The sequence below is a fragment of the Mixophyes fleayi genome, chromosome 2, assembly GCF_038048845.1.
Source record: "Mixophyes fleayi isolate aMixFle1 chromosome 2, aMixFle1.hap1, whole genome shotgun sequence".
Taxonomy (NCBI): domain Eukaryota; kingdom Metazoa; phylum Chordata; class Amphibia; order Anura; family Limnodynastidae; genus Mixophyes; species Mixophyes fleayi.
The window spans coordinates 58,174,676-58,188,509 of NC_134403.1; the positions used below are offsets into that span (position 1 = coordinate 58,174,676).

The 13,834-nt window shown below is 40.5% G+C and overlaps 1 protein-coding gene across 1 annotated transcript in view; it reads left to right on the forward strand.

Annotated features, from left to right (window-relative positions):
- The window catches only part of COG6 (component of oligomeric golgi complex 6), an 82,161-nt gene that overhangs the window by 18,719 nt on the left and 49,608 nt on the right, over positions 1-13,834 (forward strand). Inside the window, exons 5-6 of the mRNA XM_075199039.1 lie at positions 10,965-11,076; positions 12,578-12,660. Coding sequence (XP_075055140.1) covers positions 10,965-11,076; positions 12,578-12,660 — 195 coding nt within the window. The remainder of the gene's footprint in view (positions 1-10,964; positions 11,077-12,577; positions 12,661-13,834) is intronic.

Genomic DNA, 13,834 nt, shown 5'->3' on the forward strand with positions numbered 1-13,834 from the left:
AGCACAGGTGGAATAGGTGATAGCCAAGAAGACAGGATTAGAGAGTGTCTTTCTCTTAAGATTTAATGGATACTACTTCTGCTTCTCAGATACTGATGACTGCAGTGATCTCCTGGGGATGTTCAATGTCTTTGCAATGATCTTGTAACTTCCCCCACAATTGTGGCTCTCTATAACCATATCCCTGCCTTGTTTTGAAGTACTATTTTTTATCTTTATTTTGTACCTTGTGTGTGTGTGTGTGTGTGTGTGTGTGTGTGTGTTTGTGTGTCTTGCTGTAGGACCATGCGAGAGGTGGGGCTTTTATATTTACAAAAACAATTGATAGGTGATCCACTGACTTGTTAGACAGGTGTTGTCAGTGAACGCAAAGGGGCCTGATTCATTAAGGAAAGTAAAGCAAAAAAAATGCATAACTTTGCACCTTGGCAAAACCATGTTGCATTGGAAGGGAAGGTAAATTCAAAATGTGATAACAGATTTATAGTTTGGATAGAGCATGTCCTAGATCAACTTTAAATTTCAGCGTAAAATAAGCTATCAAGTATTTGTGTGCTACAAGAAAAAACAGCCAGTATTTAACTTGTGTGCAAAATAATAAACTAATTTGCACCCATTGTAATGTAACAATGGTTTTGTCCAGGAGAACTCATTGTTTTGCCTTACTTCATTAATTAATCGGGCTCATTGTGTGGGGATTGTGTGGGGTTTGATGTAGTATTCCTCACCTGTGCAAATTTGAGTTTTGAATTACGAGAGAAGTGAATCAGTAATTTCTTTACTTTTATTTTTAATGATGTGTGAAATGCTGCTGGAATTTTCATTTTGTTTTGACATGGTGCTTTGTGTATCATGATCAATCTAATATAAAAATAGTGTTATCTGCAGAGTGTCCTTGTTTACTAGAGATATTGGTGGCACTGTGTGGGAGCTCTTACTAATAAGTGCCGTTATATGGTCAGCTATGGTCGGATTTATACCCCTGGACTCTCATCAGGACTATGTCTAGTCCTTGTTGTGTGTCAGGAGGCAGCTGAAATGGTGCTATTCTCATTCCATATACAGTCTGCTATACATGTAATCAGTGTTGCTCCCCACCATTCCCCGGCCTCATCATACACACACTCCTGGCTTCTAACTGGTGTTACCTTCCCCCTATAGCTGGCTGATGTCCTGTTATTATGTACACGCTCCTATGGTTAATTGCTTTGCTTTTCTTTATGATTGTCTGATCTGTGCCTATTAATGTGGTGATATCTATGGGGGGTTGGGTACATGAATATGATGCTGAGAAACCCGACACCGCACACCCCAACACGATCACACCGATGGTGTGTTCCCCAACAGACTCTTGACACCGACTGCTTGGAATACACCTTTCAAAGGGTTCCATGAATCTACAAGCCTTTGTAAAAGTACATTGTAGAGCCAGCGCCTCCTTAAATTAACACCTTAACAGCAACATTAATACAGTTTCCCATCAAAGTGACATAATTGTAGGCGTCCAGCATCTTCATTCATGGAATCCTTTGAAGTGTGTATTCCAAGCAGTGGGTCTCAAGAGTCTGTCGGGGAACAGACCATCGGTGTGATCGTGTCTGGGTTTGTGGTGTCAGGATTCTCTGTATCGATTTGAAGACTATCACCGTCTATGGGATAGATATTAATTTCATAATGGGGTCTGGTCTGATTATCTGTGGTGCTGTTTTTATGGTTGTCACAGCATAAAAGGTGCACACAGCCTGTGGATTATTGGAAAGAGCATTAATCACAGTCTACCCTTTTAAAGAAGTGCTAGTTACACTATACATTGCTGTTTTCACAGGTTTAAAAATAATTTTTCATTCCATTGCTAAATTTGAATACGTGGAATACTTTTTAATTTTTCTCTTCCATGAATAATTAGCAGTTATCCTCACAGTTCCTAAGGGAACAGTCCTTTCTGATTTGGAAAAGCTTGGAATCGAGAGAGTTTCAGGCATGTCATTCTGCTATTGTATAGTCGCTCCGAGTTTTAGCCCGTATGAGGAAAGGAGTTACGGAATTATGTAAACTCCATTGACTTTTGTACTATACATTGTAATACCAGAGGCCTGTCCATGTACTATACACACCATGCCAGAATGGTACTTATCTTGTATCCAACACACTTTTTATCCGGATTACTGGAAATTTTTGGCTATGACGAATATAAAAAACTAAACATAGGGGCCCTTAAGCCATATTAGAATTGCAGTGTTCAGATTTTTTGATCAGGTTTAGTTAATAATATAGTGCAATGTCCTCCACTGTGATTTTACCAGTAGCAACCAGTGAGATTCTATAATTCTTGCAGTTTAGCAAATAAAAGCAAACATCTGATTGGTTGCTATGGGTAAGGGCATATTTGTACACCTAGTATTATGTTATAAAGGTTATACTTTTGTGTTGCATTAGTAATCCCATCTAATCTTTCCACCCAAGAGCTCCATTAGTCCAGCTCTGTGATCCACTCTCTTAATACCAGTTCAGGTGTTTCATACAGGCAGATGTACAGTTGATGTTTCTTCATGTCAATGCACCATTCACAACTCTGCAGTTTCTGCAAAAGGCTCATCTCAGAAGGAGATATGAGCGCAGTGCTGGAGGTTTGGAGTCTTCGGGACCTTTCAGTCTGTGTTACCAGCAGCCTCCTCTTTCTATTTGTATATGCCGTATGTCCTCATTATCTTGTACCTCACTAGATGCGTGTCATTGGCCAAGTGGGAAATCGTACTGGTTAAATAATACCGCTTTCATACTGCCGCCCCGGCAATATCCTGGGTTTTTCAAGCCGGGTTTTTTCCGGGGCTCGGAGCGTCCCAGCTCAGAAACACCATTCATACTGCACCTCGGACCCGGGAATTTCCCGGGTTGACCCCATTCATACTGCACAAGTCTGTGCCCTGGCAATTTGTGGGAGTCATCACCAGAGCAGTTTTCATTGGCTGAAAAATGAATACTGGATGCTGCTCCAGTGTTTAAATCCTGGCAGAAAAACCTGAACTTTGCTTCCTTTCACACAACTAGTATTTCCCAGGACTTTGTACCTCTGTAATGTGGGATATCAGCTACATCAGACACCCAAATAAATACACAGCACTGCACTTTAATCAGGACAAGTAACCTTTAAAGGGAAATATACTCTATCTATTAGCATGATTTATATATATAAAAAAGTACAATAGTGATGGTATGCCTTCTCTATATATCTCCAATCATGTATACCCAATGGTATATTTATGTATGTAATAGCCATTAATAAAATTTCTGTAAACTGCCCTTCTTTTCATATACATTCTTTGTATTCTCCTGCTTTAAATCCTCCAGAGACAGGCAGACAGCCAATCATCTTGTTTTCTGTGCAACCCGGGTTGAAAAACCCGGGTTGCACCATTCATAGTGCAGGCAACCCGGGTCCGACCCGAGAATTACCCCTCGATAAATCCCGGGTTGAAGACCCGGGTTTTTAGACCCGGGATTTTTGACTTGTACCATTCATACTGCACCAAGACCCGGGTCGTTTGAGCTCGCCCCGGGAAAAACCCGGGATTTTGGTGCAGTATGAATGGGGTATAAATGTGGCCAGAAAGCAAAGCGAGTAGTAGTGTTTGCCCCAATATAAGAAAGGAGAATGGAGAGCTCTGCTGGATAGATTTATTGGTTGTGATTACATGTTAATGTGTCCACCTGGACATAAGAGTAATCATAGTAGTTAAAGACATAACCGGCTTATTTAAAAAAGATATCATTACTGTTCTGCAATCCATATTAACCAATAGACATTACTCCAATTATGCTGTCCTTACACAGTAACACATTATAACTAGAAGGGCCACATATCTGAGTTCTGACATGGTACAAGGAACGTAACTGTCATGTTAAATGTGCTTTCAACTTTCCCATTTTGCCAAATAATTTCTAATCTGTTTTGGTGAGATTTTAATTGTCATTTTGATGTTACTGCATTGACCTAATTTTGCCCAGGTGGACCAGATTGGACGACATCATCTTTGCATGTCTAGTCCAATTTATATAGCACTAATCAAGTCTGATATGTTAAAAGGTATAACAACCATCTATATATTTGTGCTATTTATACCACTTTCATGATTATTAAGTAGAAAGTCCCAGTTCTCTGCTGAGCTGGATCTTCTAAATTGCACGTGCTGGGTGTCTTTTGGATTCTGCCATTTGTCACTGCACTCCAGTGCAATAGCAATGTCATTTTATGAAGGGTGCACTGAAGTTAATGGTGCAGTGAGGGATGCTACATTGTATCCTGGGGCCAGATTGATATGCATTTCTTTACTCTTCTTTAAGTAATTTTGTAAAAGAGATTACTTAAAGGGTTCTGCAGATGCACAGATCCCTAGAACTCAGATTTCATTAACACTTTGCAGAGATGTTATCATCTTTTCAGCTATCTTAGAATTCTATCTGTTACTTACGGAAATTGTTTATGGTAAAGTATGCATGGCTTCACACCAGATAAAAATACTAGACTGTATTGATGCGGAAAAAAGCTTGAAAGCGAAAATTGCTTACTCCATCTAAACTTTAATTCATTTGATTGCTTGAGACTTATTACAAAGTAAAATGAGGCAAAGGTGAGAGCACAGTAGAACGACTTTAAAGATTGCTTTCACCAATTATATGCGCGCATAGGGATAGTTCATTTGGGTATCATTGTCATTTCCTTTGCAATTCAACTGACTAACTCTGGATGTCTTGAGGTTTGTTTTTTTTAATATAATTTTATTTTAAACAAAACAAAAACCACTGAAACAGAATAACAGACGTCCTTCTCATGCTGAAAATGTACAGCATAAGACAGTGTTTCTCATTTCTCCCACATTTTATCTTTGAACACCCAAGTACATTTCATTTCAGCTACTTGACTGGTAGCATCTTCCTGAGATAGTCTTCAGTAATTTCATCTGTGACCCACAGCTGGCAGTGTATCCCTACAGAAGACCTGTCTCACTGCTGTTGCTGGCAGAACTGACAAGTCCTAATTCCAAATCTGGAATACCAGCAATATATCTATGGGTGTAAGTGGGGGGTGGAGGTGGCGTCTCCAGAGGGAAGGGGGAAAAGGGGGGTGAGGGTGGGGCAAGAAGCGACTAATGGGAGGATATGTTGTGACGTGTAGATGAAAGTGGCAAAGAGGCAACGAGATTGGAGAGAATTAACTTGAAGTGAAGGAAATCTTTTAATTGGTTGCTGTGACTTTACACACAAATGCAATGTGAGTAATAGACACTAATGGCAGCATCCCTGTATTTTATCAAACATTAATAAGTTTATATATACTTATATATACACACACACACTCAATGGCCACTTTATTAGGTATACCCACTTGTTAAGTTAAATATCTAATCAGCCAATCATGTGTGAACAACTCAATGCGTAAAAGCATGCAGACATGGTCAAGAGGTTCAGTTGTTGTTCAGACCAAACACCAGAATGGGGAAGAAATTTGATTCCAGTGACTTTCATTTGGAATGATTGCTCCAAGGCGGGTGGTTTGAGTATCTGGGAAACTGCTGATCTCACACACATCAGTCTCTAGAGATTACAGAGAATGGTGTACAAAGGGAAAAACATCCAGTGAGCAATATTTCTGTAGGAAATGCCTTGCTAATGAGAGGTCAGAGGAGAAGGACCAGACTGGTTCAAGCTGACCGAAAGTTATAGTAACGCAAATAACCATGTGTTAAAACAGTGGTACCCAGAACAGTGTCTCTGAACACAAAACGTGTTGAATCTTGTAAGTTGATGGGCTACAGAAGCAGAAGACCACATGAGTTCCACTCTTGACAGCTAAAAACAGAAAACTGAGGTTACAGTGGGCAGGTGATGGTGGTATAATGGTGTGGGGAATGTTTTGTTGGTGCACATTAGACTTCTTAATACCAAATGAAAAGCCTACAGTTGCATCTACCAATTGTCAATAACTTACAGTTTCAATTTAAATACTGAGTTTTGTCTTCGTGTGGAAACACTTGTGTATATTTGTGTGTATTATTCAATATCATTTCATACCGAAACAACTTAGGTTTTGTGTGTAGTAGTCCTTTCATGTAAAGTAGTTGTAGAATATCACTTATGTTTATGGGATATAAACACATTTCTACTTTAGTTACAGTTCTGAGGAGACCCTGTACAGTTACCTGTTATCTTAGTCTAGCTAGACTTGGCGCATGACCTATACTTATTGCATGTTGCAACCAAGGTTTACCCCGCAGAACCCAAATAAGTATAAATATGTCTTTCTCAGCCTGTTGCAGACATTACAATGAAGGACCTGGTTCTGACCTTCTGCAGATCTCCATGCATTAGGAATCTGCTTGTTACGGCAACCAGTGCGGCATGAACTAGTAGAAGAGGTCTTCACTTTTAGCAGCCGCCTTTCCCGTAGAGACTGGTTATGCTCACAGGTACTCAGATGCCCCCAGGACTTAAGCTCAGATTAGTATAAGTTTATACTCACACGCCGCGCTCAGGTACAGGAGGTAGCACACGGAACAGAGGCAGGGCAGAGATCTGCGGACTGGATGGAGCACCGGAGGAGATGTCGGGTACCAGCAGGGTCAGGATCACCGGCAATGGTTCAGAATCCGGGGACAGGCAATGGTTCAGAATCCGGGTACAGGCAATAGGTCAGGGTCACAGGCAAAGGTTCAAAATCCGGGTACAGGCAATAGGTCATACACAAGTAATCAATGCAATGGTTCAACACCAAACAATAGCACAGGAGCAGGCATCAGTACTGGAAATAGGACGCTATAACCGGCAGGGAGGCTAAGCCCTCCTGCCTTATATACTGGAGCCAACCAATCAGGGCATGGCCCTGAAACAACACACAGGCTAGAGTAATTACATTAAACCCTAATTAGCCGCAGGCTGTAGCGCACGCGTCTGACTGTACTGAGTGGCCGGGGCGCGATGGTACTGATTTCGGCGTCCGGCCGTTGCCCTGGCAACGGTCAGGGCCGTGAAACCGGATGTGATGACCGGGACACCAGGAACCAGGGGCAGTGAGTGGCGGTGGTGCCCGCGGCCGCCACGGCTCCTGACACTGCTTCATGCATTCAATCCCTATTTGGTACAACAAGATCTACATCCGCTTTCTCTTTTGTGACTCTTCAAGGAAAGTCCTCATGTTCTAGGAGATGGAAACCGCACAAGTGGTGACTTTTACCCTCTGTAGAGTTTAGATTGAGGTTGAGGTTTTGAGATGCTTCCTTCACATGTAATGTTCCTATACCTGTAGAAATAGACGTGTGTGTTTTCCCGTTGCATCCTGTCTTGAACAAAAACCTGTGATAACGTAATCGGAAAGATCAATTCCCTGTGAGCAGACCTTGAGTTTAGCTCTACATGTATGTTTTTGAATTGTGAATGGGACTGGCCTGGTGGGGTCATTGTATGTTCAAAACTTGTCATTTTGTTTTATGTCTGCAAAGAGAGGACAGAAGTATCTGACCTTTTATGTTTCCCATAATTAATTTTACTGATTCCGGCTTTCCATATGTACACAATGATTGTTGCAATTAATACAAGGAGCTTGTTCCTGCAAACAATGGATTACATACAGGGACTACAGAGCTGTGTCTCCTCTTATTTACTCAGCTTGTCCGGATTAGTCTGTGATTCAGATCCTACCCTGTCCAACTGGCAGGGCGGAGATAGCGCTCACCACTGAACGTGGGATGGACAAGTAACCCAGAGGTCTTTACAAGATCATGTGCTGTCTGTCACATATAACCACCTCCTTATTGGAGCACAGGCAACAGTGTCCTTATCACTGAATGTAGACACTGTTTTCTTAGTGTGGATTATTTTTGTGTGGAGGTAAACAAAGGACAGCAGTGGGTTACATTTCTAAAGTATAATAAGTGCACAACAAGTGCTGCCATAGTTGTGACAGAAAACTGACCCAATACCAGGGTTACTCTTTTAAAACGTTTATTTTTAACATAGGGGTTATGTAGTAATAGAATGTAAATGTGTGGAAACCCATAGCAGTGAATAAGCAAATAACTTTGATGGGTATTGTATAAGTTAGCAAATGTCTGGTTCACATGTACGTTTGGGAGTTGTATAGTTTTAATATGTAAATGCAGTAACCCTTAACAACCAGACATTTGCTTATGTTTACTAGCTTATACAAGATCCATTTGCATGTGGTAAATAATCCCCATTGTGCCCCAAATCCAAGTAATTGCATTTAAAGCTGCATAATGGCCTGATGCTAATTAGCTCCTACCCCATCATGGAGCCCAGGGGTCTGCTCCGCGTGCAACCATTTTTCTGGGGCTCTGTGGTTAGCGCCTCAGTCCTAGACAAAAACCGGATGGCTTGCTGACGTTTTAGATGGTGCGCTGGGGGTGTATGAGCAGAACGACCAATGAGCAGCAGAATTCACGCACACAGTGACTTCTCATTGATCCTCCTGCTCATACACCCCACCACACCATCTAGAGTGTCAGAAAGCTTTTTGTCTGTATAGTGTACATTTAAACAATTAAAGCAAGTGTATGGCTAGTTGCTGTGGTTCAGTGCAATTTGCTCAGTAATTGAGACCTATAGGCTTAGAAATGCTGCAGTTTGCACTAAGGAGCCACAAAAATTGCCTATTCCGTGACAAAACAATATATTGCAGCAAGTGAGCAGCAGTTATTTTGCCCCAGATTATTAACGCTATCGTACTGGGTTTCATTAATGTTCTCCTGTACGTTCTGTGTTCCTTCCTCATATGGTGTAATTTCCCTCATTTTTCTGCTTTAAAGTATCAACAGGGTTTTTACTCATAAGCAAAAATAATAAAAATTAACCTTACAACATTAATAATAAGCAATAGTAAATTAATTAAGTTATTTTGCTCTCCATTGTATTCTTAAAGAACGGTTCTCTGTTGTACTCTTTTTCAAAAGATAATGGACCGTCATTTTCTTACCAGCATGAGGGCACTGGCAGCGGAATCTGGTTTCTATGGAGACGAGAGAGACCGGGGAATAGAGCTTCATTAGGGCCCTCCTGAGATCAGAAAGTGGGACTGTGCAATGGAACATTCCCATGATCTGTTACCTTTGTCTTCCTGGGGCCTGTCTTAAGTTTTCAATGGAACTTTTGTTCCCCCTTCATTTTTATACGCATAATTATGAGCCAGAGTGGTACACTTCTATACGTTCCACATCTCTAAGCACACACTCATGAACTTTGTACATAAAAGAAGCCAACTACTAAGAGAACTTTTTTATTGTAATGTCTTTATATTTTCAACAGAATATTTAACTCTGAAATCACTTAAAATCAGAATCTTAGTGCTCAATCACATGAATCTTAATGTGCTTCTCATCCGCTACCACCTGTACCAAACTGTTCAAGATTGTTTCTTATGGGCTTGTTCACTCCATTGCGTTCGCAAATTTTAATGCTGCATTTACAAATTTTGAACTTGGTGCGCCTATGTTTCAATGCATTTGCCCATGCCATCAGTACAGTTAGTTGTAGTGTAAAAAGAACAATGCATGAAAACACAGTTAAGTTCTTTTAATGCGTTCATTGCTTTTCATATGTTTTTACCCATTTTCCAGAGTGTATGTCTGAACAAACCCTTTATTATTTCTGTCTCATCCTCATCGTTGAGAGACGTTGTTCTATCTCTGATTTTGCAGTAGAAACAGTAATAAAGTTGCGTAAAGTTTGAGCAGTTTAAGCACATCCCATGATATTCACACAATATGTTGGTGTGATTTACATTTCATGTTATACTGTTACCATTTGAGAACTATATTTTAAGCTGCTTCACTTGCTCCTGACAAGGAATGTAGTGAAGATCAGACCGTAGACTACAGGTGATGTTTTACTGCCACCTAGTGTGTGTAGACGTCTTTACAGGGCCTTTATGGGCAGTTTAAATGTGGTAATGGAGTGTAAGTGGCACATGTACAGGGTCGTGTCCTGTTTTCTGGTAGAGGCCTTGAATTCTCTGCTACCTGTGAGGTCTGGTCTCCTCCCTATACTATATTACAGCACCCTCTGCTCCATCTATGTGCACTGTTTGCTGGAACACTTCCCGCCAGTCCTGCTATTCCCTATATACTCTCATTTTCATGGTTAATTCAAGTTATAAGACTAAAATGAGCAGGTTTTTTGGAGACGCATGTTAAGCGTGAATGAATAATAGACAAAATAATAGTTCCACCCCACACACGGAGAGTCCACCAACCTGAAAAAACTAGGCGCAGATTGCTTACAAGTGAGTTTCTCCAAACATGTGATGTGGGCAGGCACCTTGAAAAGCGCTATGGGGACAAGTAGGTTCCCTTATGCGTTTAATGTCCTTCATCAATGACCTTTCCTCTCTTTAGTCTTTTCAGGTTTGTTTTGACATAAATTTACTTTGATTGCTTGATCTGTTTGTTTTTCTGGCAGACAATTTTCATTAAACATGTTTCAAGTGTAACGTCATTTTAAAAGCCTGTCGGAGTATAATATTTAACAGAATACACAGGAGGGTAATCTTTCGTTATCAGTGTTCTAGCACTTGATGAGTAGTTTGGTTATGTAGTTTGACATTATTAAACCATTACATACCTACATTCCGCAGTAACAGGCTAATGAGAAAATACAATTAGTCTGACAGTACTGACGAGGACACATCTTAGCAACCTTTTAATTTTGTCATGATTGCTCAAAGAAGAAATTAACCTGCCCCTATTTAAAACGTCCATTTATTAATTCCACATGTCTGATTTAGTTATGTTTTTTTAATTTTTTGTGGAGTGTTTTCTTTTTTGTTTTTGTTTGTGTTTTTAGCTTTTTTTACATAAAACGTCTGTGTTTTTTACATTGTTTAAGGTGGAGATAATCCAAAATAATCGTTTCTTCTGGATGCTGATTGAAATAACTTGATTTTTTTTTCTATGCAGTCAACGACTAGAGATTCGAGCTCAAGTTGCAAATGCGTTCCTAGCAAAGTTTCAGCTTACGTCTGATGAAATTAGCCTCCTCCGTGGAACCTGTGAAGGTCCCTTAACCGAGGTAATTATTATACCTTACAGGGTTCTTCCGCTTTGCTCTCTGTTCTTAAAGTTGTAGGTTCTAGTACTATATTGCTTTGCCAAAAACTATATATATTAGTAAATACAGCCTTTTGTTAGGGGTCTGTCCAGTATTGCACTGCAGAGCTGATGATCCAGTAACTATTTCTGTTCTCCTTTTTCTCTATATGTGACTTACCTTTGCCAGCTTGAAACCTGTGTCCATGTCTCTGTAGATGTGTATGCTGAATCCATGGGTCAGGGAGTCTTAAGATCACCCGACCAAATGGGGTCTAGCATCACCTCTGAGCTGAATTTTGCTCCAGGTAGTTGGGAGCCAGATCCCAGGGAGGCAGCTTCCCTGTTATGCTTGGCTTCCTGGGACGTCCAGGAGGCAACACTCTCTTTCTGGGGTCATTCGAACCCTTCCAGAGCTTCGGGACCTCTGGTTCCAGTTCCGGTCTCCGGGTTGGAGAGATGTCAGCATATCACCTCTTGGTCCTTTTGTGTATTTATTATTCTTCATTTATCTTGTGTGCTGGATGCACCCAGTACCTCCTCTACACTGGTAGGTGTCCTTTGCTGCTAGCCCTCTACTTCCAATAATGCAGAGAGTGTGCTGTACCGAGACTATTAAGTCCATAGCTCATTAAGTGCTCATGAACTTGGGTATTCCCAGACTCACAAGTGGCACAGACCCTTTTTCTTGCTTCAAAGGGACTGGTTTTTTTTTGGTTTTTTTATTACAGGTTACACAGTTTAAATTTAGTTTGATGAACTGGGTTGTCTTATGTAGGCCTTTTACTTAGAAATAATGTTTTTACACGTTCAACAATTTGCAGCAGGACCCGCCATCCCTCAAATGTAGCCGTAGAGGGGCAGTTTCCAAAAACGCAATATAGGTGTACATCAATGTATGCGCTAGGGGGACACATTTGCACATATTGAAATGCAGTGTGAAATGTAATTGGTATGTAATGACACAATGGGCCTGATTCATTAAGGAAAGAAAAAAAGGAGTAACATTGCACCTTGACAAAACCATGTTGCACGGGAGGGGGAGGCAAATTTAAAATGTGATGGCAGATTTATATTTGGTATGTTCTAGAATCTAGATCAACTTTGAATTTCAGTATACAAATAAAGCTATCAAGTATTTGTGTGCTACATGGACAAATAGCCAGTATTTATCATATGTGCATAATAATAAACTAGTTTGCACCCCTTGCATTGTAACATGGTTTGTCCAGGACAAAATATACTCATTTTTTTGCCTTACTTTCCTTAATAAATCAGGCCCGATATATATAAGTTCTCTTGTACGCTTGCAATGTGCGTTTTTCTTCACATCTGTTTTAAACAAGTACATTACAAGTACTGTTGATGTAATTGTGTAGGGGTACAGTAAAACGTTATGTGAATTTGAAAACATACATACATTATTGATGTGTTTTTTGTTTTGTTTGTCTACTACGATCTAATTTTCTTTGTAAATTTTGAAGGATTTTTTCAAGGTATTGGGAAAAGTTAAACAAATTCACAATGATGTAAAAGTGCTTCTGCGCACAAACCAGCAAACTGCAGGGTAAGTGTTGTTTTAAAATTGCTAAAATAAATGTATTACTGTTCTATTATTCTTATTCTCTCTTATTTCTAAAGCATGAACATGGGTAACCAACACTGCACACTGATGGGACCATGATCTAGACAAATCATGTACAATGACCTTAACTAGAAGGTGAAGATGACACTGCCCAAACAAATTTACAGTCCAAGAGGTGGTGATTACACTTGATACATTTGTAGATGTTGGTGGCGATTCAGGCTCAGGGGCCCCTTGACTACAGGTAGTCAGTGGATACAGGTACTGTGCTAGTTCCTGCTCCAGGTATCCCACAACCACATGTAGACTGCCAGTTCCTAGCAGTTGGTAATTACAGGTACAGTGATACTTCCTGATTCCAAGCAGTTGGTAACCACAGACACAGCGCTAGCTCCTGGCTCCAGGTAGTTGGTAATCATAGGTACACTGCTGCTTTGTGCCTCCAGGTAGTTGGTATTACAGACACAGCGCTAGCTCCTGGCTCCAGGTACTCGGGAATCATAGGTACACTGCTGCCTTCTGCCTCCAGATAGTTTGTATTACAGACACTGTACTAGTTTCTGGCTCCAGGTAGTTGGTAATCATAGGTACACTGCTGCCTTCTGCCTCCAGGTAGGTTGGTATTACAGACACTGTGCTAGTTTCTGGCTCAAGGTAGTTGGTAATCATAGGTACACTGCTGCTTTGTGCCTCCCGGTAGTTGGTATTACAGACACTGTGCTAGTTTCTGGCTCCAGGTAGTTGGTAATCATAGGTACACTGCTGCTTTGTGCCTCCCGGTAGTTGGTATTACAGACACTGTGCTAGTTTCTGGCTCCAGGTAGTTGGTAATCATAGGTACACTGCTGCTTTGTGCCTCCAGGTAGTTGTTAATTAGGGATGCTCACTGACCCCTGTGAAATGGTTTTGGTTTTGGATCTGCTAAAATCACATAATTTTGCTCTTTTTTTTTTTTTTTTTGTTCCTACATTATCATTAACCTAAATAACAGTAATTTTCAAGTCATTTGCATTCAATTTTGACCACCTAACAGGTCACAATATTATTTTCATACACTTTCAAACTAAGATTGCAGCAGTTCTTGCCAGTGATAAGAAGAAGGCCATTGTCATGCCTGGGCATAAGACCAAAAAATACACCTCTTATGTGTGGAATT